Below are 25,834 nucleotides of genomic sequence, written 5' to 3'. Positions count from 1 at the left end.
TGATGATCGGACACGACCTAGTTGACTCGGATCATGTATCACTTAGATGACTAGAGGGATGTCTGTCTGAGTGGGAGTTCATTAAATATTTTGATTAGATGAACTTAGTCTAAAAACCTTTGCAAAATGTCTTGTAGATCAAATGGCCAACGCTCATGTCGACCTCAACTTCAACGCGTTCCTAGAGAAAACCAAGCTGAAAGATGATGGCAGCAACTATACGGACTGGGTCCGGAATCTGAGGATCATCCTCATAGCTACCAAGAAAGCATATGTCCTAGAAGCACCGCTAGGTGAAGCACCCATCCCAGAGAACCAAGACGTTATGAACGATTGGCAGTCGCGTGCTGATGATTACTACCTCGTTCAGTGTGGCATGCTTTACAGCTTAGAACCGGGGCTCCAAAAGCGTTTTGAGCAACGCGGAGCATATGAGATGTTCGAAGAGCTGAAAATGGTTTTCCAAGCTCATGCCCGGGTCGAGAGATATGAAGTCTCCGACAAGTTCTACAGTTGTAAGATGGAGGAAAGTAGTTCTGTAAGTGAGCACATACTCAAAATGTCTGGGTTGCACAACCGCTTGTCCCAGTTGGACATTAACCTCCCAGACGAGGCGGTCATTGACAGAATCCTTCAGTCGCTCCCACCTAGCTACAAGAGCTTTGTGATGAACTACAATATGCAGGGGATGGTGAAAACTATTTCTGAGGTATTTTCAATGCTGAAATCAGCGGAGGTGGAAATCAAAAAGGAACATCAAGTGTTGATGGTCAATAAAACCACTAGTTTCAAGAAAGGCAAGGGTAAGAAGAACTTCAAGAAGGACGACAAGGGAGTTGCCGCGGCAGATAAATCAGTTGCCGGGAAGAAGCCAAAGAATGGACCCAAACCTGAGACTGAGTGCTTTTGTTGCAAGGGAAAGGGGACACTGGAAGCGGAACTGCCCCAAATATTTAGCGGACAAGAAGGCCGGCAACACTAAAGGTATATGTGATATACATGTAATTGATGTGTACCTTACCAGTACTCGTAGTAGCTCCTGGGTATTTGATACCGGTGCGGTTGCTCATATTTGTAACTCAAAACAGGAGCTGCGGAATAAGCGGAGACTGGCGAAGGACGAGGTGACGATGCGCGTCGGGAATGGTTCCAAGGTCGATGTGATCGCCGTCGGCACGCTACCTCTACATTTACCTACGGGATTAGTTTTAAACCTCAATAATTGTTATTTAGTGCCAGCTTTGAGCATGAACATTGTATCTGGATCTCATTTAATACGAGATGGCTACTCGTTTAAATCTGAGAATAATGGTTGTTCTATTTATATGAGAGATATGTTTTATGGTCATGCCCCGCTGGTCAATGGTTTATTCTTAATGAATCTCGAACGTGATGTTACACATATTCATAGTGTGAATACCAAAAGATGTAAGATTGATAATGATAGTCCCACATATCTGTGGCACTGCTGCCTTGGTCACATCGGTGTTAAACGCATGAAGAAGCTCCATACAGATGGACTTTTGGAGTCTCTTGATTTTGAATCATTTGACACGTGCGAACCATGCCTCATGGGTAAAATGACCAAGACTTCGTTCTCCGGAACAATGGATCGAGCAACCAACTTATTAGAAATCATACATACTGATGTGTGCGGTCCAATGAGCGTTGAGGCTCGCGGTGGCTATCGTTATGTTCTTACTCTCATTGATGACTTAAGTAGATATGGGTATGTCTATTTGATGAAACACAAGTCTGAGACCTTTGAAAAGTTCAAGGAATTTCAGAATGAGGTAGAGAATCAATGTGACCGAAAGATAAAATTCTTACAATCAGATCGTGGGGGAGAATATTTAAGTCACGAATCTGTCACGCACTTAAGGAAATGTGGAATCGTTTCACAACTCACGCTGCTTGGAACACCTCAGCGTAACGGTGTGTCCGAACGTCGTAATCGCACTCTATTAGATATGGTGCGATCTATGATGCCACTCACTGATTTACCACTATCATTTTGGGGATACGCTCTAAAGACGGCTACATTCACTTTAAATAGGGCACCGTCTAAATCCGTTGAGACGACACCATATGAATTATGGTTTGGGAAGAAACCTAAGCTGTTGTTTCTAAAAGTTCGGGGATGCGATGCTTATGTCAAGAAATTTCAACCTGAAAAGCTCGAACCCGAGTCGGAAAAATGCGTCTTCATAGGATACCCTAAGAAAACCATTGGTATACCTTCTATCTAAGATCCGAAGGCAAGATCTTTGTTGCCAAGAACGGGTCCTTTCTGGAGAAAGAGTTTCTCTCGAAATAAGTAAGTGGGAGGAAAGTAGAACTCAATGAAGTACTGCCTCTTGAACTGGAAAGTAGTGCAGCTCAGGAAGATGTTGTTGGGGAACGTAGTAATTTCAAAAATTTCCTACGCACATGCAAGATCATGGTGATGCATAGCAACGAGAGGGGAGAGTGTTGTCCACGTACCCTCGTAGACTGTAAGCAGAAGCGTTAGCGCAACGCGGTTGATGTAATCGTACGTCTTCACGATCCGATCGATCAAGTACCGAATGTACGACACCTCCGAGTTCAGCACACGTTCAGCCCGATGACGTCCCTCGAACTCCGATCTAGCCGAGTGTTGAGGGAGAGTTTCGTCAGCACGACAGCGTGGTGACGATGTTGATGTTCTACCGACGCAGGGCTTCGCCTAAGCACCGCTACAGTATTATCGAGTTGGACTATGGTGGAGGGGGCACCGCACACGGCTAAGAGACGATCAACTTGATCAACTTGTGTGTCTAGAGGTGCCCCCTGCCCCTGTATATAAAGGAGCAAGGGGAGAGGTGGCCGGCCTAGGAGGAGGGCGCGCCAAGGGGGGAGTCCTACTCCCACCGAGAGTAGGACTCCTCCTTCCCTTGTTGGAGTAGGAGAGAAGGAAAGAGGGGGAGAGGAACAAGGAAAAGTGGGCTGCACCCCTTGTCCAATTCGGACCAGAGGGGGGGGCGCCTCCTTCCTTTTGGCCTCTCTCCTCTATTCCCGTATGGCCCAATAAGGCCCATATACTCCCCGACGAATTCCCATAACTCTCCGGTACTCCGAAAAATACCCGAATCGCTCGGAACCTTTCCGATGTCCGAATATAGTCGTCCAATATATCGATCTTTACATCTCGGCCATTTCGAGACTCCTCGTCATGTCCCCGATCTCATCCGTGACTCCGAACTCCTTCGGTACATCAAAACTCATAAACATAATATAACTGTCATCGAAACCTTAAGCGTGCGGACCCTACGGGTTCGAGAACAATGTAGACATGACCGAGACACGTCTCCGATCAATAACCAATAGTGGAACCTGGATGCTCATATTGGCTCCCACATATTCTACGAAGATCTTTATCAGTCAGACCGCATAACAACATACGGTATTTCCTTTGTCATCGGTATGTTACTTGCCCGAGATTTGATCGTCGGTATCTCAATACCTAGTTCAATCTCGTTACCGGCAAGTCTCTTTACTCGTTCCATAATACATCATCCCGCAACTAACTCATTAGTTGCAATGCTTGCAAGGCTTAAGTGATGTGCATTACCGAGAGGGCCCAGAGATACCTCTCCGACAGTCGGAGTGACAAATCCTAATCTCGAAATACGCCAACCCAACAAGTACCTTCGGAAACACCTGTAGAGCACCTTTATAATCACCCAGTTACGTTGTGACGTTTGGTAGCACACAAAGTGTTCCTCCGGTAAACGGGAGTTGCATAATCTCATAGTCATAGGAACATGTATAAGTTATGAAGAAAGCAATAGCAACAAACTAAATGATCAAGTGCTATGCTAACGGAATGGGTCAAGTCAATCACATCATTCTCCTAATGACGTGATCCCGTTAATCAAATGACAACTCATGTCTATGGTTAGGAAACATAACCATCTTTGATCAACGAGCTAGTCAAGTAGAGGCATACTAGTGACACTCTGTTTGTCTATGTATTCACACATGTATTATGTTTCCGGTTAATACAATTCTAGCATGAATAATAAACATTTATCATGATATAAGGAAATAAATAATAACTTTATCATTGCCTCTAGGGCATATTTCCTTCAGTCTCCCACTTGCACTAGAGTCAATAATCTAGTTCACATCACCATGTGATTTAATACCAATAGTTCACATCACCATGTGATTAACACCCATAGTTCACATCGACATGTGACCAACACCCAAAGGATTTACTAGAGTCAATAATCTAGTTCACATCGCTATGTGATTAATACCCAAAGAGTACTAAGGTGTGATCATGTTTTGCTTGTGAGAGAAGTTTAGTCAACGGGTCTGCCATATTCAGATCCGTACGTATTTTGCAAATTTCTATGTCAACAATGCTCTGCACAGAGCTACTCTAGCTAATTGCTCCCACTTTCAATAGGTATCCAGATTGAGACTTAGAGTCATCTGGATTAGTGTTAAACTTGCATCGACGTAACCCTTTACGACGCACCTTTTGTCACCTCCATAATCGAGAAACATATCCTTATTCCACTAAAGATAATTTTGACCAATGTTCAGTGATCTACTCCTAGATCACTATTGTACTCCCTTGACAAACTCAGGGTAGGGTATACAATAGGTCTGGTACACAGCATGCCATACTTTATAGAACCTATGGCTGAGGCATAGGGAATGACTTTCATTCTCTCTCTATCTTCTGCCATGGTCGGGCTTTGAGTCTTACTCAATTTCACACCTTGTAACACAGGCAAGAACTCTTTCTTTGACTATTACATTTTGAACTACTTCAAAAACTTGTCAAGGTATGTACTCATTGAAAACTTATCAAGCGTCTTGATCTATCTCTATAGATCTTGATGCTCAATATGTAAGCAGCTTCATCAAGGTCTTTCTTTGAAAAACTCCTTTCAAACACTCCTTTATGCTTTGTAGAATAATTCTACATTATTTCCGATCAACAATATGTCATACACATATACTTATCAGAAATGCTGTAGTGCTCCCACTCACTTTCTTATAAATACAGGCTTCACCGCAAGTCTGTATAAAACTATATGCTTTGATTAACTTATCAAAGCGTATATTCCAACTCCGAGATGCTTGCACCAGTCCATAGATGGATCGCTGGGGCTTGCATATTTTGTTAGTACCTTTAGGATTGACAAAACCTTCTAGTTGCATCATATATAACTCTTCTTTAATAAATCCATTAAGGAATGCAGTTTTGTTTATCCATTTGCCAGATTTCATAAAATGCGGCAATTTCTAACATGATTCGGACAGACTTAAGCATAGATACGAGTGAGAAATTCTCATCGTGGTCAACACCTTGAACTTGTCGAAAACCTTTTTGCGACAATTCTAGCTTTGTAGACAGTAACATTACCGTCAGCGCCAGTCTTCTTCTTGAAGATCCATTTATTCTCAATGGCTTGCCGATCTTTGGGCAAGTCAATCAAAGTCCATACTTTGTTCTTATACATGGATCTCATCTCAGATTTCATGGCCTCAAGCCATTTCGCGGAATCTGGGCTCATCATCGCTTCCTCATAGTTCGTAGGTTCGTCATGGTCAAGTAACATGACCTCCAGAATAGGATTACCGTACCACTCTGGTGCGGATCTCACTATGGTTTACCTACGAGGTTCGGTAGTAACTTGATCTGAAGTTACATGATCATCATCATTAGCTTCCTCACTAATTGGTGTAGTAGTCACAGGAACAGATTTCTGTAATGAACTACTTTCCAATAAGGGAGCAGGTACAGTTACCTCATCAAGTTCTACTTTTCTCCCACTCACTTCTTTCGAGAGAGACTCTTTCTCTAGAAAGGATCCATTCTCAGCAATGAATATCTTGCCTTCGGATCTGTGATAGAAGGTGTACCCAACATTTTCTTTTGGGTATCCTATGAAGATTTACTTCTCCGATTTGGGTTTGAGCTTATCATGTTGAAACTTTTTCACATAAGCATCGCAGTCCCAAACTTTAAGAAACGACAGCTTAGGTTTCTTGCCAAACCATAGTTCATACGGTGTCGTCTCAACGGATTTAGATGGTGCCCTATTTAACGTGAATGTAGCTTTCTCTAATGCATAACCTCAAAACTATAGTGGTTAATCGGTAAGAAACATCATAGATTGCACTATATCCAATAATAGTACGGTTATGACGTTCGGACACACCATTATGCTGTGGTGTTCCAGGTGGCACGATTTTGTGAAACTATTCCACATTATTTTAATTCAAGACCAAACTCGTAACTCAAATATTTGTCTCTGCGATCAGATCGTAGAAACTTTATTTTACTTGTCACGATGATTTTCCACTTCACTCTGAAGTTTTTGAACTTTTCAAATGTTTCAGACTTATGTTTCATCAAGTAGATATACCCATATTTGCTCAAATCATCTGTGAAGGTCAGAAAATAACGATACCCGCCGCGAGCCTCAACATTCATCGGACTGCATACATCAGTATGTATTATTTCCAATAAGTCAGTTTCTTGATCCATTGTTCCGGAGAACGGAGTCTTAGTCATCTTGCCCATGAGGCACGGTTCGCAAGCATCAACTGATTCATAATCAAGTGATTCCAAAAGCCCATCAGCATGGATTTTCTTCATGCGCTTTACACCAATATGACCTAAACGGCAGTGCCACAAATAAGTTGCACTATCATTATTAACTTTGCATCTTTTGGCTTCAATATTATGGGAATGTGTATCACCACAATCGAGATCCAACAAACCATTTTCATTGGGTGTATGACCATAGAAGGTATTATTCATGTAAACAGAACAACAATTTATTCTCTTACTTAAATGAATAACCGTATTGCAATAAACATGATCAAATCATATTCATGCTCAACGCAAACACCAAATAACACTTATTTAGGTTCAACACTAATCCGGAAAGTATAGGGAGTGTGCGATGATGATCATATCAATCTTGGAACCACTTCCAACACACATCGTCACTTCACCCTTAACTAGTCTCTGTTCATTCTGCAACTCCCGTTTCGAGTTACTACTCTTAGCAACTGAACCAGTATCAAATACCAAGGGGTTGCTACGAACACTAGTAAAATACACATCAATAATCAGTATATCAAATATACCTTTGTTCACTTTGCCATCCTTCTTATCCGCCAAATACTTGGGACAGTTCCGCTTCCAGTGACCAGTCCCTTTGCAGTAGAAGCACTTAGTCTCAGGCTTAGGGCCAGACTTGGGCTTCTTCACTTGAGCAGCAACTTGCTTTCCGTTCTTCTTGAAGTTCCCTTTCTTTCCCTTTGCCCTTTTCTTGAAACTAGTGGTCTTGTTAATCATCAACACTTGATGCTCTTTCTTGATTTCTACCTTCATCGATTTCATCATCATGAAAAGCTCGGGAATCATTTTCATAATCCCTTGCATACTATAGTTCATCACGAAGTTCAACTAACTTGGTGATGGTGACTAGAGAATTCTGGCAATCACTATTTTATCTGGAAGATTAACTCCCACTTGATTCAAGCGATTGTAGCACCCAGACAATCTGAACACATGCTCACTGCTTGAGCTATTCTCCTCCATCTTTTAGCTATAGAACTTGTTGGAGACTTCATATCTCTCAACTCGGGTATTTTCTTGAAATATTAACTTCAACTCCTGGAACATCCATATGATCCATGACGTTCAAAACGTCTTTGAAGTCCCGATTCTAAGCTGTTAAGCATGGTGCACTAAACTATCAAGTAGTCATCATATTGAGCTAGCCAAACGTTCATGACGTTTGCATCTGCTCCTGCATTTGGTCTGTCACCTAGCGGTGCATTAAGGACATAATTCTTCTGTGTAGCAATGAGGATAAACCTCAGATCACGGATCCAATCCGCATCATTGCTACTAACATCTTTCAACTTAGTTTTCTCTAGGGACATATCAAAAATAAAACAGGGGAGCTAAACGCGAGCTATTGATCTACAACATAGATATGCTAATACTACCAGGACTAAGTTCATGATAAATTTAAGTTCAATTAATCATATTACTTAAGAACTCCCACTTAGAAAGACATCCCTCTAATCTTCTAAGTGATCACGTGATCCAAATCAACTAAACCATAACCGATCATCACGTGAAATGGAGTAGTTTTCAATGGTGAACATCACTATGTTGATCATATCTACTATATGATTCACGCTCGACCTTTCGGTCTTAGTGTTCCGAGGCCATATCTGCATATGCTAGGCTCGTCAAGTTTAACCTGAGTATTCTACGTGTGCAAAAACTGGCTTGCACCCATTGTAGATGGACATAGAGCTTATCACACCCGATCATTACGTGGTGTTTGGGCACGACGAACTTTGGCAACGGTGCATACTCAGGGAGAACACTTTTATCTTGAAATTTAGTGAGAGATCATCTTATAAAGCTACCATCGAACTAAGCAAAATAAGATGCATAAAAGATAAACATCACATGCAATCAAAATATGTGACATGATATGGCCATCATCATCTTGTGCCTTTGATCTCCATCTCCAAAGCATCGTCATGATTTCCTTCGTCACCGGCATGACACCATGATCTCCATCATCTTGATCTATATCAATGTGTCGTCACATGGTCGTCTCGCCAACTATTGCTCTTGCAACTATTGCTATCACATAGCGATAAAGTAAAGCAAGTATTTGGCGATTGCATCTTATGCAATAGAGAGACAACCATAAGGCTTTTGCCAGTTGCCGATAACTTCAACAAAACATGATCATCTCATACAACAACTTATATCACGTCTTGACCATATCACATCACAACATGCCCTGCAAAAACAAGTTAGATGTCCTCTACTTTGTTGTTGCAAGTTTTACGTGGCTGCTACGGGCTTAGCAAGAGCCGTTCTTACCTACGCATCAAAACCACAACGATAGTTTGTCAAGTTGGTGCTGTTTTAACCTTCGCAAGGACCGGGCGTAGCCACACTCGATTCAACTAAAGTTGGAGAAACTGACACCCGCCAGCCACCTGTGTGCAAAGCACGTCGGTAGAACCAGTCTCGCGTAAGCGTACGCGTAATGTCGGTCCAGGCCGCTTCATCCAACAATACCGCCGAACCAAAGTAAGACATGCTGGTAAGCAGTATGACTTATATCGCCCACAACTCACTTGTGTTCTACTCGTGCATATAACATCAAGGCATAAAACCTGGCTCGAATCCCACTGTTGGGGAACGTAGTATTTTCAAAAATTTCCTACGCACATGCAAGATCATGGTGATGCATAGAAACGAGAGGGGAGAGTGTTGTCCACGTACCCTCGTAGACCGTAAGCGGAAGCGTTAGCACAACGCGGTTGATGTAGTCGTACGTCTTCACGATCCGACCGATCAAGTACCGAACGTACGGCACCTCCAAGTTCAGCACACGTTCAGCCCGATGACGTCCCTCAAACTCCGATCCATCCGAGTGTTGAGGGAGAGTTTCATCAGCACGACGGCGTGGTGACGATGTTGATGTTCTACCGACGGCGGGCTTCGCCTAAGCACCGCTACAGTATTATCGAGTTGGACTATGGTGGAGGGGGCACCGCACACGGCTAAGAGACGATCAACTTGATCAACTTGTGTGTCTAGAGGTGCCCCCTGCCCCTGTATATAAAGGAGCAAGGGGAGAGGTGGCCGGCCTAGGAGGAGGGCGCGCCAAGGGGGGAGTCCTACTCCCACCGGGAGGAGTAGGACTCCTCCTTCCCTTGTTGGAGTAGGAGAGAAGGAAAGAGGGGGAGAGGAACAAGGAAAAGTGGGCTGCACCCCTTGTCCAATTCGGACCAGAGGGGGGGCGCGCGCCTCCTTCCTTTTGGCCTCTCTCCTCTATTCCCGTATGGCTCAATAAGGCCCATATACTCCCCGGCGAATTCCCGTAACTCTCCGGTACTCCGAAAAATACCCGAATCGCTCGGAACCTTTCCGATGTCCGAATATAGTCGTCCAATATATCGATCTTTACGTCTCGACCATTTTGAGACTCCTCGTCATGTCCCCGATCTCATCCGGGACTCCGAACTCCTTCGGTACATCAAAACTCATAAACATAATATAATTGTCATCGAAACCTTAAGCGTGCGGACCCTACGGGTTCGAGAACAATGCAGACATGACCGAGACACGTCTCTGGTCAATAACCAATAGCGGAACCTGGATGCTCATATTGGCTCCCACATATTCTACGATGATCTTTATCGCTCAGACCGCATAACAACATACGTTGTTCCCTTTGTCATCGGTATATTACTTGCCCGAGATTTGATCGTTGGTATCTCAATACCTAGTTCAATCTCATTACCGGCAAGTCTCTTTACTCGTTCCGTAATACATCATCCCGCAACTAACTCATTAGTTGCAATGCTTGCAAGGCTTAAGTGATGTGCATTACCGAGAGGGCCCAGAGATACCTCTCCGACAGTCGGAGTGACAAATCATAATCTCGAAATACGCCAACCCAACAAGTACCTTCGGAAACACCTGTAGAGCACCTTTATAATCACCCAGTTACGTTGTGACATTTGGTAGCACACAAAGTGTTCCTCCGGTAAACGGGAGTTGCATAATCTCATAGTCATAGGAACATGTATAAGTTATGAAGAAAGCAATAGCAACAAACTAAACGATCAAGTGCTATGCTAACGGAATGGGTCAAGTTAATCACATCATTCTCCTAATGATGTGATCCCGTTAATCAAATGACAACTCATGTCTATGGTTAGGAAACATAACCATCTTTGATCAACGAGCTAGTCAAGTAGAGGCATACTAGTGACACTCTATTTGTCTATGTATTCACACATGTATTATGTTTCTGGTTAATAAAATTCTAGCATGAATAATAAACATTTATCATGATATAAGGAAATAAATAACAACTTTATCATTGCCTCTAGGGCATATTTCCTTCAGATGTTCCTGTGGTGCCTGCACCGACTAGAGAGGAAGTTAATGATGATGATCAAGGTACTTCGGATCAAGTTGCTACTGAACTTCGAAGGTTCACAAGGACACGTTCCACACCAGAATGGTATGGCAACCCTGTCCTGAAAATCATGTTGTTAGACAACGGTGAACCTTCAAGCTATGAAGAAGCAATGACGGGCCCAGATTCCAACAAATGGCTTGAAGCCATGCAATCCGAGATAGGATCCATGTATGAAAACAAAGTATGGACTTTGACAGACTTGCCCGATGATCGGCGAGCAATAGAGAATAAATGGATCTTTAAGAAGAAGACGGACGCGGATGGTAATGTGACCATCTATAAGGCTCGACTTGTCGCTAAGGGTTATTGACAAGTTCAAGGGGTTGACTACGATGAGACCTTCTTACCCGTAGCGAAGCTGAAGTCCGTCCGAATCATGTTAGCAATTGCCGCATACTATGATTACGAGATATGGCAAATGGACGTCAAAACGGCATTCCTTAACGGCTTTCTTAAGGAAGAATTGTATATGATCCAGCCGGAAGGTTTTGTCGATCCTAAGAATGCTAACAAGGTATGCAAGCTCCAGCGCTCCAACTATGGGCTGGTGCAAGCATCTCGGAGTTGGAACATTCGCTTTAATGAAATGATCAAAGCATTTGGGTTTATGCAGACTTATGGAGAAGCCTGCGTTTACAAGAAAGTGAGTGGGAGCTCTATAGCATTTCTCATATTATATGTGGATGACATACTTTTGATGGGAAATGATATAGAACTTTTGGACAGTATTAAGGCCTACTTGAATAAGTGTTTTTCAATGAAGGACCTTGGAGAAGCTGCTTACATATTAGGCATCAAGATCTATAGAGATAGATCGAGACGCCTCATAGGTCTTTCACAAAGCACATACCTTGATAAGATATTGAAGAAGTTCAATATGGATCAGTCCAAGAAGGGGTTCTTGCCTGTGTTGCAAGGTGTGAAATTGAGCTCAGCTCAATGTCCGACCACGGCAGAAGAGAGAGAAAAGATGAGTGTCGTCCCCTATGCCTCAGCCATAGGGTCTATCATGTATGTCATGCTGTGTACCAGACCTGATGTAAACCTTGTCATGAGTTTGGTAGGAAGATACCAAAGTAATCCAGGCATGGAACACTGGACAGCGGTCAAGAACATCCTGAAGTACCTGAAAAGGACTAAGGAAATGTTTCTCGTATATGGAGGTGACGAGGAGCTCGTCGTAAAGGGTTACGTCGACACTAGCTTCGTAACAGATCTGGATGACTCTAAGTCACAAACCGGATATGTGTATATTTTGAATGCTGGGGCAGTAAGCTGGTGCAGTTGCAAGCAAAGCGTCGTGGCGGGATCTACATGTGAAGCGGAGTACATGGCAGCCTCAGAGGCAGCGCATGAAGCAATCTGGATGAAGGAGTTCATCACCGACCTAGGAGTCATACCCAATGCGTCGGGGCCGATCACTCTCTTCCATGACAACACTGGAGCTATTGCCCTTGCCAAGGAGCCCAGGTTTCACAAGAAGACCAGGCACATCAAGCGTCGCTTCAACTCCATTCGTGAAAATGTTCAAGATGGAGACATAGATATTTGCAAAGTACATACGGATCTGAATGTCGCAGATCCGTTGACTAAACCTCTTCCGCAAGCAAAACATGATCAACACCAGGACTCTATGGGTGTTCGATTCATCATAATGTAACTAGATTATTGACTCTAGTGCAAGTGGGAGACTGTTGGAAATATGCCCTAGAGGCAATAATAAAATGATTTTTATTATATTTCCTTGTTCATGATAATTGTCTATTATTCATGCTATAATTGTGTTATCCGGAAATCATAATACATGTGTGAATACATAGACCATAACATGTCCCTAGTGAGCCTCTAGTTAACTAGCTCGTTAATCAACAGATAGTCATGGTTTCCTGACTATGGACATTGGATGTCATTGATAACGGGATCACATCATTAGGAGAATGATGTGATGGACAAGACCCAATCCTAAGCATAGCACAAGATCGTGTAGTTCGTTTGCTAGAGCTTTTCCAATGTCAAGTATCATTTCCTTAGACCATGAGATCGCGTAACTCCCGGATGCCGTAGGAGTGCTTTGGGTGTACCAAACGTCACAACGTAACTGGGTGACTATAAAGGTATACTACAGGTATCCCCGAAAGTATCTGTTGGGTTGACACGGATCGAGACTGGGATTTGTCACTCTGTATGACGGAGAGGCATCTCTGGGCCTACTCAGTAATGCATCATCATAATGAGCTCAATGTGACCAAGTGTTTGGTCACGGGATCATGCATTACGGTACGAGTAAAGTGACTTGCCGGTAACGAGATTGAACGAGGTATTGGGATACCGACGATCGAATCTCGGGCAAGTAATGTACCGATTGACAAAGGGAATTGTATACGGGATTACTTGAATCCTCGACATCGTGGTTCATCCGATGAGATCATCGAGGAGCATGTGGGAGCCAACATGGGTATCCAGATCCCGCTGTTGGTTATTGACCGGAGAGTCGTCTCGGTCATGTCTGCGTGTCTCCCGAACCCGTAGGGTCTACACACTTAAGGTTCAGTGACGCTAGGGTTGTAGAGATATTAGTATGCGGTAACCCGAAAGTTGTTCGGAGTCCCAGATGAGATCCTGGACGTCATGGGGAGTTCCGGAATGGTACGGAGGTGAAGAATTGTATATAGGAAGTCCAGTTTCGGCCACCGGGAAAGTTTCGGGGGTCACTGATATTGTACCGGGACCACCGGAAGGGTCCCGGGGGTCCACCAGGTGGGGCCACCTATCCCGGAGGGCCCCGTGGGCTGAAGTGGGAGGGGAACCAACCCCTGGTGGGCTGGTGCGCCCCCCATGGGCCTTCCCCTGCGCCTAGGGTTGGAAACCCTAGGGGTGGGGGGCGCCCCACCTGACTTGGGGGGCAAGTCCCCCTTGCCGCCGCCCCCCTTGGAGATGGGATATCCTAGGGCCGGCGCCCCCCTAGGGGCCCTATATATAGTGGGGAGGAGGGAGGGCAGCCGCACCCAAGTCCTTGGCGCCCCCCTCTCCCCTCGTAACACCTCTCCCTCTCGTTGGAGCTTGGCAAAGCTCTGCCGAGATCACCGCTGCTTCCACCACCACGCCGTCGTGCTGCTGGATCTCCATCAACCTCTCCTTCCCCTTGCTGGATCAAGAAGGAGGAGACGTCTTCCCCAACCGTACGTGTGTTGAATGCGGAGGTGCCGTCCGTTCGGCGCTCGGTCATCGGTGATTTGGCTCTCACACTGGCATACAGCGACAATGTGTGCAAGGGATAGCACGATTTAAACTGTCCTGCTACTCTGAAATGGCCCCCAAATTGCATTAGTGACAGGGAGAGAGTGCCTCACCTAGTCGCGCGAGCTTGAGCCTGAGCTCGCTGATCTCCGATCGGAGGGCCTCGGCGTCGGGGGCGGAGCTGGATCCCGCGGCGGGCATGGCGCATGTGATGGTGAGGAGCGCCGCGACGATCAGCAGCGCCGCGGCGGAGCGGCGGGCCGGGGCGACGGATGGGAAGGTGGGGAGGCGGAAGCCGAAGGAAAGCGAGAGGAGGCGGAGGGGGAGGAGGAGGAACGCCGCCGTGACGAGGGGGCCTGCCCCGGCGGCGGCGGCGGACATAGCTAGGGTTTTACTCCGGCTTTGCGCTCGGCGCTTCGGTGTCCGCGGTGGCGGCTGGTTTGACTTTCTTTAGATTGCGGACATTGACTTGTGTGCTGCTTATATATATCCTAATAAAAGAAAAAGAAAAGGAAATGTGTTTTTTAGAGTTTAAAAATGGAAAATGTCGTTTGATCCTCCCTTCGTTTCTACTCCCTCCGGTCCTTTTTAGTCTGCATATAAATTTTGTCTGAAGTCAAAATACCTCAACTTTGACCAGACTTATAGAGAAAAATATATTAATATTTACAATGCCAAATCAACATTATTAGATTCATTATGAGATGTAGTTTCATAGTATATATATTTGGTATTGTAAATGCTGGTAGTTTTTAATATAAATTTGGTCAAATTTTATAAAATTTGACCTGATACAAATCTAATATGCGAAGTAAAAAGGACCGGAGAGAGTAAATATAAAAAATAGCTGCATTCCAGATTAATCAATATTATGCGTCTGTCTTGGTGTCTTAAGTCAAAATGGTAAGTTTGATCAAAATTAAAAATCTAATGAATCTTTTTTTGTTTGTTTTGAGTTTGCTTACCACATACACCATGTAGTGAAATCTATGAAACCTTTGGTCCTTCTACTAGTGCCTCAACTCATCAATCCGCTGAGGTTTGATCGCTAAACTTTAAAGACGGTCAACGTTTGTGTTGTTTGGTGTGTGGCGGCAAGGCGGCGGCATTGCCCCACTATATGTATAATGTTCTCCCCACCCTATCCTTGTTTCATCAGTGTGTTTCTCGACGGTGGAGGGCATGTGGAGTTGTGTCTCTGAGGGTCTTCCGGGATATGATTGGTTTAGGTTTTCGGTGGATCCGCCTGAATTTGGTCGGCTTTCCTGATCTGCAAAGTTTCTACAGGCTCTTATCGTTATTTTTTTCCAATGATTTTCTTCTAAGATCGCAGTCATCGGCATCTCCTGGTCTACATCGATGACTTCCCGTTCATTGGTTGTAAAAGCTCTTGGATTTGAAAAGGTGTGATGTGCCAAAGCAGAGGCAAGGGGTAGCATCGAGCTATGCTCACGGCACGATGTCAGTGGATGTAGGAGGAAGAAGACTTCAAGACTCCCGATATTTAAATATAATTTTATCTTTTAATATGCGTGTGTTCGTAAGGACTTATGATACTTAATTGATGGCCTTAACCCTTTTCACGCAAAAAAATGTTGATCCACATAAAAGAAAGAATGAAGAATGACTTGAAACTTGGAATGAATAATTGTAGCTGGGAATTATATTAATCAACGGCCACCACTTTATGCATTTTCTCATGAATGTGATCTAGAGAAATGTGAAAAAGGTATTAACATTGACAAATGTCCATAATTTCTGAAGGTTTTTTATGGGATTTTTTAAGGGTTTTCAATTGTACACATCCATAGACCAAAAGGATGTAGTTTTAAAAATAATATCAAAGTGATTTTGTTAGCCAGACAAAACAGCTACGCAATATTAAAGGTTGTAAAATTTGATGGTATGCACTATGAATTACCCATGTGCTAATTATTATTTTTGGAATGAAGTTATGTGCAAAAACACACTCTACTCATTTCTAGCCGTATTTGCGTTGCTCGCGTGCATTGTCTTGGACACGGCGACCACTATCAATGAGAGCAAAAAGGAGGTTAACAGGTGACATACGTGGGTATTGTGTTAAAAAAAAGGGTGTGGACCTACGGAGGCCTTGAACCATACTTTTTGAAATATTCACATTCGATTCTTTTCTCTCCTGTTGCAAACGTACATAAAAGGACCAAAATTCAAAAAATTAGGCAAGCGCATATATATATATATATATATATATATATATATATATATATATATATATATATATATATATATAGGTAAAACTATGTCTACCATAACTTGCCATAGAACTAGTTAAGTTTCCCTAAACTTCTAACGGTTCAAAAGTTATCAAAAAATATGAAATAAATATGGGAGCATCTCTCTAATGTAATAAGATGATCGAACGGAGGAATTGTCAAAATATGCATCTATGTGTCATCGACAAAAATAATAAGCATTTCAGCTCATTGCGACATAAATATATACTGAACTATTTGTTTTTTTGTCCAGGACACATACAGTCGTATTTTTTTAATCCCTCCGTTGGATCATGTTATATTATAGGTGTGTTGGTTCAGTATTTTTTTCAGAATTTTTGAGAACTTTTGCACCGTTGAAACCCTTAACTAATTCTGTGGCAAGCACTTGTAGAAAATCCTGCTATATATATATATATATATATATATATATATATATATATATATATATATATATATATATATAACAACAAGGAACTAGTAATCCCTCATATCGGTGTACGTACGTTAAGTGTACGTACGTTAAGCCTTGGCAATCTGTCGAGGCTGGACCCGGTGACGAGCACGGAGCACCCACCCATTGGCAATGGAACTAAGAGCATCTCCAACAGGCGTCAAACGCGTCGCGCGCAAAAAACAGCTTTGCCGCGCGCCCATCATCTGATTTGGCGCGGCGCGCAGCGCTGACTCCAACAGCCGCGCTAAGATGCAGCGCGCGCGCCGCTCCAGCAGCACACAAAAATGCAGCACGCGCGCTCTTTTTTACAACATTTTCGAAAGTATAGATAAATATTAAGATAATAAAAAAACGATAAATTGCATAGATAAAAAACGATGCAAAGGTATTTTACATCGGTGCAACTAGATAGATAGTTCGAAAGCATAGATAGATAGAACTACGGTGCAACTAGATAGAAACTACTACGGCATACATAGATAGAAACTACTACGGCATACATAGATAGAAACTACTCCATGTCGCTACCATCATCACCATCCTCGTCGGTGTTGTCCGAGGTATCGAGCCATATGTCGTCCCAACATTCATCGTCTAACGTGAAGATCGATCTCCCACCTGCTTCAACGATATCGCACTGCGCATTCGCCAATGCCTTCCGCCGACGCCGGTCCGCCTGCTCCGCGCGGCGCCTTGCCGTCCTCTCTGCCCAGTAGGCACGCTCGTCGGTGACGTCCTCCGGGTGGCGACGGCGCCACTCCGCCATGGCTCGCTCGTCATCCTCGGCGATGAGGAGGCGGCGGCAGCGCCGAGCGTGGTCGGCACGGTCCATGTCAGTGATGAGACGCGGCGGAGGGGCGACACGCTGCGCCTGCTCGCGCGTGAAGACGTCCCGGAAGTTCATCTGCGACCGGGGTCTATCCAAGCGCCACGCCGCCGCGTCGTACGCGCGGGCCGCCTCGTACGCGCTCCGGAACGACCCGAGGCCAAGCCGGACGTCGCCGGACCGGATCTCGGCGGAGTACCAGCCGTTGGAGCGCTCGCGGACGCCGCGGTAGCCCGATGAACCCCGGCGGCGCGGCGGCATGGTGGCGCGATGGTGACGCGGAAAGCGGCGAGGTGGCGAAGCGGCGAGGTTGCGAGGGGAGGGCGCGTGGCGAGCGCGGCATTTTGCAGGCGCGCGCGAAGCGGCGTGCCAAATCTACCGCGCCGCGTACCGCTTTCTCCCGCGCGCGCGGTAAGTTCTCGCCACCGCTGGAGCGCGCGGAACCAGCCGGCGCGCGTTAAAACCAAATTTTACCGCGCGGGCGCGCCTTTTGTCGCACCTGTTGGAGATGCTCTAGGCACGGCGCCGGTGGTGGACGCGCGGTTCTGCTGGCCTGACGCCACGGCGTTCATCGTGGCCAGGACGCCCGGCCGCTGGTCGCGGCGCGACTTGACCGTCACGGACGCCGGCGACGCGGCCGTGATGCAGGCGGAGGCGTCCGGCTTCGGCTTCCACCGCCACACCCTACTGCTGGATGCCGCGTCGCGCTGCCCCCTGCTCACCGTAAAGCGCAGGCCGTCCCTGTTCGCGCCCGGCCGGAGGTGGGACGCGTTCAGGGGGCACAGCACGAGCCCGACGGAGCTGCTCGTCGCCGCCGTCGCGATGCCTGCGCTGTTCGGCCGGGGCGACGTCCACGTGCACCTTGGCCGCGGCGGCCCCAGCGAGAGGCACCCCGACCTCGTCGTCGTCCCACGAGGATACTACGGGCGCGAGTCCACCATGTCCCACGCCGGCGCCACCGTTGCTTGGGTTAACCGGAAGCCGGGAGTGTTCCAGCCGCTTGAGTATGATGTTCGTGTTAACGCAGGCGTCGACCATGCTTTCGTCCTGGCGCTCACTGTGATCCTGGAGGAGATACGTCTCAGCCAAATTGGATAAACCCAAGGGTATAGTTCCATCTTGTTTGCGTCACCTAGAGTAGTATAGTAATGCAGAGTTCTTTTGGAGTTTGGGCTTCAAGAACAATTTTCTTTTTAAGTTTCAAAAGTCTGAAACAAAATTCACAATGTATATATGGATGCATTCTACATGTGTACACAACTTATCGAGAAGCATTAACGTGTGTACGATGGGCGAACAACCAGCGATGACACGTGTCTAGAAGCAGTAGGAGGAGAAGGAAAAAACACAGCGATTAATATAAGGAAGAAAAAAAGGGCAACCCCTCGCGCAGATGGAAACCCAGACACGCAACCCCCTCTCTCTCGTTTCCTCTCCTCCAGCCCGACTCCCAAATCCACATCGCCGCCGTGATTCGCCGCTGCCTCTTTCTCCGCCTAATCCACATCGCCGTCGTGACCGTTGCCGGAACAAGACAGGAGGGTGGAGGTGAGGGAGAGAGGGGAGGCTGGAGGGCGATGGAGAGAGGGGAGGTCGAACGAGGGCAGCGTGACCGCGGTGGCCGCAAGGAGAGGGAGAGAAGGGAGGCTGGACGAGGGCGGCGTGGCCGCGGTGGCTGGTTGGGTGGCTCCCTCGCTCTCGTGCAGCCGCGTGTCCGACGCCATGAGAGGGTGCTCCGCGGGGTTCTTCTCCAGCGACAACGCTACAGAGTTCGGCTGTCAACAAGGTCCTCTCACGCCCCTCTTCTTCTCCCCTTGGTTAGGTTTGATATTAGTCACGCGGGTCCAATTTGTTTTCTCATATAGGTCGTCATCTTGGTCCAGGCCTAGAGCTGGCAGAGAACAAGCACGGATCGGCTACCTGGAGTCCACTTCCAAGAAATTTTGTCGGCCACATTTGAAAGCTGGATATTTCTGAGAAGGAACTAAAGGTCAATGAGCTGACGCAGTTGGGTGGCATTGCAGATATGTTGCAGCCTTGTGAGTCTGAGACTCTAAGTATAGACATACATACACATACAAGAGCAAATGCATGCATCGAGTCTTCCTCTAGAGAAGGAAATGAGGTAAGCAAATAGAATGTATCTGGAATGGCCTCATGTGGATCATCTTCATCTGCTGGGTGTTGCCATAGAGTTACATAGGCTTGGGACCGTTTATTCTTTCCTTACTACACATCTACTCTCTAGACTTACCATACAGTTCATATAAGTCAACAAGAGTTTGAGATGTGAGGTAATTAGTGCTCAGCTCCTTTATTGTTTACTGCAGTTTACAGCCATTGTTAGCATACATTGAATTTATTAGTTTGACAGACTATTATGTGTCACGCGTGTGCATACAATATGAATGGAATTGATCCTGAATGAACTGATCCTGCCATAGATCACGTTGTGCAGCTAAACCTTTTGCGATGTTGAGCCTTGCTAGCTCAATTGCTGCAACCCTTCGAATATGAATGTGGACTATCAAATGGGTTGCTGCCATAAGTAGAGCTTTCATTTCCTGCTCCTGCAAAACAAACAATGTGGAGCGACTTATCTAATTGTGTCGAGTCTGAAGCTTCCATGAGCAGCCCATGGTATGATAATAAAACAAGGTATTAGATATTCATATGTGCGCTTCTCTGTATTAACTACCAGAGCAAGGATTGAACCTCATTCAAGTGAAGTGTTGCTTTCCTGATTATGTCATATACATGTGATGTTTCTTGGGTTCAATGCAGGTTGCCATTTTGTTGAGATTTGTTAGTCCAGTAAGCAAACTTCAGTTTGGGTCTGCACCATGATTTCTAAAAGGTAAGGAAATCACTTGCTTGACTGCTTCAGTGCAGCTTGCCATTTTTTTTGAGATTTCTTAGTTCAGTTAGAAATGTTCAATTTGGATTTGCACCACAATTTCTAATCATTCAATGAAGGTTTGACTTTGTTGTATCCATTTATGCTGCTTCATCTACAGTGAGTTTTAAGATATATTTGATGTGGACTGCTTCATAGCATCATTGAGAGGACGTTTGAATGCGGAAAGAGTTGACTCCATTCTACCCGTCAGTTGGTATTACCATAATCAGCTTTGCTTGAATCTCTGAATTATATGCACATCTAGATAAGGATTGTCGGTGTTTATTTTGGAGAAAATAGATTCAAAAGATGTCAATTAGATAATGATTTGTCTTTCCATGTACATACTATTGTTGTATGAGATTCTTTCTACGCATAATATATACTACTTTTGGGTTTGTTACTCAGTATCTATAAACCACTCGGAATTATAGGAGTACCTCTAACTAAACAAATGGTTATTTTAAAGGTTAAACTGCTGCATACTCTGGTGTCATGATCTTGTCGCTCATGTAGTGGATTTAGAAATTAGAAAGTCAAAAAAATGAAACTAATGCTATTGACCTCAGTTAGACCATTTTGCTGAAGACTCGAAGAATCTAAACTAGCCATCACTGATGGAAGCTCTTCCTCTTTGGTGGTGGACAGAAGGAGCACGGGTGCCCGGGACGACGACAACGACAAGCCAAAGGAGACACCGTGGATTCGTTGCCCGCTTCCGCTGCTGCTCGTGCAGACTCTGCACCAACCCGGCCTTGAACTACCCCATCTTATATACACAACGCCCCCAATTTTTAGGTACGATGTCCTCTCCAGTCCCACTGTTTTCGCTGTTTAGTCTGATGATTTCCGCAGATCCGTGGGTTTCTCATGTGTGCATTTTCCCTTTATTCTTGTAGCCACCAAGGCCATGGACTGGGACCTGTGTGTTCATTTGAAGTGTTGGTTTGAGAGATTTTTGTGCCCTGACAATGAGTGAGGCACTTGTGATATTGCAAGTCCTGATATAAGGCATGTCCTCTTTTATCCATAAACTTTGCAATGTCCATCTATTGTACTCCCTCCGTCCCAAAATAAATGTCTCAACTTTGTACTAACTTTAGTACAAAGTTGTACTAAGGTTAAGACACTTATTTAGGGACGGAGGGAATAAGAATTACTGATAAATATTCTCCATCGAGCATATTGCATTTGGGTCTTTGAGAAGATTTAATATTATGGAGTTTTGCTATATGGGATTATGATCAAGGTGGATTTGGGAATTTCTGATAGATTACAGTGATGCTACATCAAACCGTGCAATTTATAAATTAGACCACTCACTTAGTTTTTTTTAGAATAAGACCAATCACTTTATTAGAAAGGTAAATGTTGGCTTCTCCTGGTTGTGCTTGTAGTGCTTGTAGGACATTTTATGAGGGTGCAACGAGTTGCTTTATTATTTGTACAACTATCTATCCGGTTCAGATTTGGAATTTTCCACACGGTTGAAAAGATCATGTAACCAAATTCCGTGTCAACACGTTAACAAATACATCAGCTTGATTTGTGTGCACAATCCTGCCTTAAGAGGCGCCACCAGGTGGCGCCCCAATCACTAATGTGTATATATGGCTATCTATCGGTAAGCCCACTAGTTTACCAATGATAACAGACCTATCTTCTATTTCTTGTTGCTTCATCAAATGTCATCATTCATCCTAAGGCACTCGTAGGTCCCCTCGTGGCGGCAAGCACGTGACCCCTCTGATATCAAAATGATATCAAAAGTTAGGCTTTGCCCTCCAGACCGATCTCATTAAAATCACGGCAATGCAGCAAGTTTCATTTTTTATGGTTCTGTGTCCTGATCATGGGCAGCCCGGCCCGAAAGCCCGGCATCTGGGTTGGGCTCAGGCTTGACTTTTCTGCATGAAACCCGGCCCAAAAGCTCGAGATGATCCAAAATACATTAGTTATTCAAAAATTAGGTATAATATATTACTTTTTATACCCTGGAAATGATTATTTTAATTGATAAATGTCATTGTTCTTGTGTTTCGGACCAGTTTGGGTCGGGCTTGGGCTTAGATTTTTCACTTCAGGCGTTGTCAAGCCTGGCCCAAGCCCCAGATATGATCAGGTTTATTTCCCTGTCCTAATCTCATGATACTAGTTACAAACATTGTACTTAGGCCCTGTTCGACGCCTCTCCAACTCTTCAGCTCCGTAAAATATGGGAGCGAACGGAGCGCCACTTTGACAACTCCATAAAAATACACTGCGGGTCGCTCTGCTTCGGCCGCTATAGGAGCGGAGCGGAGAGCTACCGAACAGGGCCTTACATGTAAGACTGGACGCTCGAGCGAGCTTTTCGGCTCGGCCCGAAACTCGCTCCAGCTCGGCCCAACTCAGCTCGGCCCGACAAGAAAATAGGCCGAGCCGAGCTAGCAAATTTAGGCCCGTTCGACGACCGAGCCGAGCCGGTTTCCGCTCGGTCCAACTCGGTGGCTCGTTTTGCAGCCCAATTAATTTTTTTTAGATAATTCTCAGCCCATTGCCTAGACATAGCAGCCTACAGGAGCAGCCCAAGCCCATTAAAAGCACCCCGACTCACATGTGCGTCCCCCAGCGAGCGAATGCAGCCGCCGCTGCCTAGGGTTTGCGCCTTGCCGCCCCGCCGCCGTCCAGCCAGTGGCCACCACCCTACGTCGTGCTCCTCGCCGCGCATGAAGCTCTATGGCTCGCCGTCGACACCGACGGCGTACGTGCCTGTTCGCCGCTGCGCCGGACGCCGCCGTTCGTCGTTGTCGTGATTCCTCGCCGGCAAAAGCAGGTATGGCCTCCAGTCCATGCCCTCCTCTCCCAACGATGACCCCAGCAGCCGGCCACGTGGAGGAGACTTTGCGAGCACACACACGCGCCCACACTTCACCGGCATCGCCCGGCGGCGCGCACGCACACACCGGCCGCTCCCATGCATATTGAAGACTGAACATACACATCGGCACTCACTCACACGAGCCGCTCGGGCTGGACCGAGCAGGAGGCAAGACGAGCCGAGCCACTAAAAGTAGGCTCGTTCACCAACCGAGCCGAGCCGAGCCAGCTCGCTCATGGGCGAGCCAAAGCCTAGCTCGGATCAAACTCGGCTCTGCTCGGCTCGTGTCCAGCCCTACTTACATGGGTACTAATACAGGTGCCACACATTTGCAACCTATATAGTATCAACTCACGTAGGGCTCAGCTAATACCATGCATACAAGCCGACTGAAATAGGAGTACACGAAATAGCTCGAAGACTAGTACTAGGCCACTATCTGATTAATTATTTCTATCCCGATGTTGACCCCAGCGCGTCTTTCCCGGTACACGGAGAGCCACCGTGCACGGTCACGATCAAGCTTCCTCCGGCAGCACCAGTCAACGCCGGCTCCGCGGCCGCCACCGCCGACGACGACTGTGCCTTCCCGTTCTCGCCGGGCAGTCCCGCTGCCTGGGCCCGGCAGAGAGGGCACGTCGTCCTGGTGCGCAGCCAGGCGTCGACGCACTCCAAGTGGAACAGGTGGCCGCAGTTGGGCAGCTCGCGCGCCTTGTCTCCGTCGGCGAGCTCGGCCAGGCACACGGCGCACTCAGCCCTCGCGGCTGCCCCGCTCTCCTTCCGGTACGCGGTGACCGGCAGCGCCAAGAGCGCGGACGCGTCCAACCCGTGCCGCCGGCTGCGGATCACGCCAACGGACCGGAGGACGCCGCCGGCGAGGCCGTGGCCGCCGCCTCTACGTGACCGGATGATCATGAGGTAAACCATGAGAGGGATGACGACGACGACGACGGTGATCATCAGGAGGACCAAAGAGACGGTGAGCGCGAGGCGGGCGCTGAAGTTGTAGGTCGCCTGCGGCGCATACGGCTCGGCAGCACCCGGCGCGCCGGCCACTGGGTTCCCTGACATGGCACCGGTCGATAACTCTGTCCGGTACTGCAAATCAAGTGCACTAGGATTGCAATGTCAAGTGCGAGCAGATGGATTTATCTCAGAGCTTAGCTTGGGCAAGACGGTGTTCGTGTCAACGGTGGTGTCAGTGTCACGTACACTAGGATATATATTTCATGCGATGCTGACACACGGGGTGGCGTGAACAATTGCCACTGACACGACTATTGCTCATGTCCCGAATAATTTAATCGGCGCGACTTGACCACAAGACATTTTTAAGGCTTACCTGAGCTTTCGGTACACGGAGAATTTTCTACCGTGCAAGTTTGTCCAAGTTTAAATGGTTGATGAACGGTGTGGGCAATTTCGCGTTATGTTGGGATAGGCAAGAGCATGCAATAGTATTCTACATATATGTCACTAAAATAAAAAGCTACACATCAATGCACCCAGAACAACTTTTTATTTGCTCTAGACGTGTACGGTTTACTTGTAGGGTCTGCTTGGTTCAAAGAAATTTCGTACAAATTTTAGAGGATTCCATTTCTTAGGATTTTTTTCTTCTATAAAGCTTGTTTGGTTTATATATAGGAATGAAAACCATAGGAATTTTCTTATGGACTGCTTTGCACAACTCCAAAGGAAAATTTCCATTGAGTCCAATGTCATAATTTCATTTGTTTTTATGACGACTCTGGCATGCACCTAATGCTTTGGGTCAGCTCTTCCGTATTTTCTGTGATGCAACCAAACAACTTACAGCTTGTTTGGCACCCCCCATCATTTCATTTGGTATAAATGAAATCTCTCCTAGGATTTCATTTGGTTGAAATGGAAATCCAATTGCAAAAAAACATGATTGGTTGCCGCACATGGATTTCTAAATTTGAATGACTCACATATCATGTTTGGCTGCCATTTTGGCAAGAGTTGATAAATCCACACATTGTTTGGCTTAAACAATGAGCTTCATAATACACAAATATCATCTATCAAAAAATTAACATTCATGTAACCAAGAAACAAGTTGCGGAACACAATCTTTAATATGAGAAGAATCACACCATAAAGCGCAAATCCACATGTATATTCATATTCAATTACAATTGCCATGTCCATCTCCATAAAGCCCAAAATGCAGTCTGACATAAGCAGAACAATGGTTCAAAGCTTCAAAGTTTGTACTATGCGAGGCTTGGAAGAGAAAATACTAC

At 45.8% G+C, this 25,834-nt stretch overlaps 3 protein-coding genes and 1 long non-coding RNA gene across 6 annotated transcripts; 2 read left to right on the top strand and 2 right to left on the bottom strand.

Moving 5' to 3' along the window:
- Positions 1–17,429: 17,429 nt before the first annotated feature.
- Positions 17,430–18,066, bottom strand: LOC125506318 (uncharacterized). Its single transcript, XM_048671164.2, has one exon. It carries the CDS (start codon positions 18,064–18,066, stop codon positions 17,491–17,493), a length of 576 nt encoding a protein of 191 aa, XP_048527121.2. The 3' UTR covers positions 17,430–17,490.
- A 9-nt stretch (positions 18,067–18,075) lies between these two features.
- LOC147973598 (protein LURP-one-related 15-like) lies at positions 18,076–18,903 on the top strand. Its single transcript, XM_087524733.1, has one exon. It carries the CDS (start codon positions 18,076–18,078, stop codon positions 18,901–18,903), a length of 828 nt encoding a protein of 275 aa, XP_087380859.1.
- A 212-nt stretch (positions 18,904–19,115) lies between these two features.
- LOC125506317 (uncharacterized) lies at positions 19,116–21,937 on the top strand. 3 transcript variants are annotated; one of them, XR_007282630.2, is made up of 7 exons: positions 19,116–19,591; positions 19,689–19,930; positions 20,264–20,463; positions 20,590–20,662; positions 20,823–20,918; positions 21,353–21,502; positions 21,604–21,937. It is a non-coding gene; the product is annotated as an uncharacterized LOC125506317 (long non-coding RNA). The 3 variants fall into 3 exon arrangements; XR_007282629.2 differs by having other exon boundaries at positions 19,118–19,591; positions 19,671–19,930; positions 20,250–20,463; XR_007282628.2 differs by having other exon boundaries at positions 19,120–19,591; positions 20,250–20,463.
- Positions 21,938–23,656: 1,719 nt separating this feature from the next.
- On the bottom strand, positions 23,657–24,885 carry LOC125506316 (uncharacterized). Its single transcript, XM_087522140.1, has one exon. The coding sequence runs from the start codon at positions 24,633–24,635 to the stop codon at positions 24,018–24,020; it is 618 nt and encodes a 205-aa protein (XP_087378266.1). The 5' UTR covers positions 24,636–24,885; the 3' UTR covers positions 23,657–24,017.
- Positions 24,886–25,834: the final 949 nt, after the last annotated feature.

The sequence above is a fragment of the Triticum urartu genome, chromosome 5A (genome assembly GCF_056163025.1).
Source record: "Triticum urartu cultivar PI428250 chromosome 5A, HENAU_Tu73, whole genome shotgun sequence".
NCBI classification, from domain to species: Eukaryota; Viridiplantae; Streptophyta; class Magnoliopsida; order Poales; family Poaceae; genus Triticum; species Triticum urartu.
Note: the sequence above shows the minus strand (reverse complement) of the source record. Positions and strands in the feature narration are given on the sequence as shown.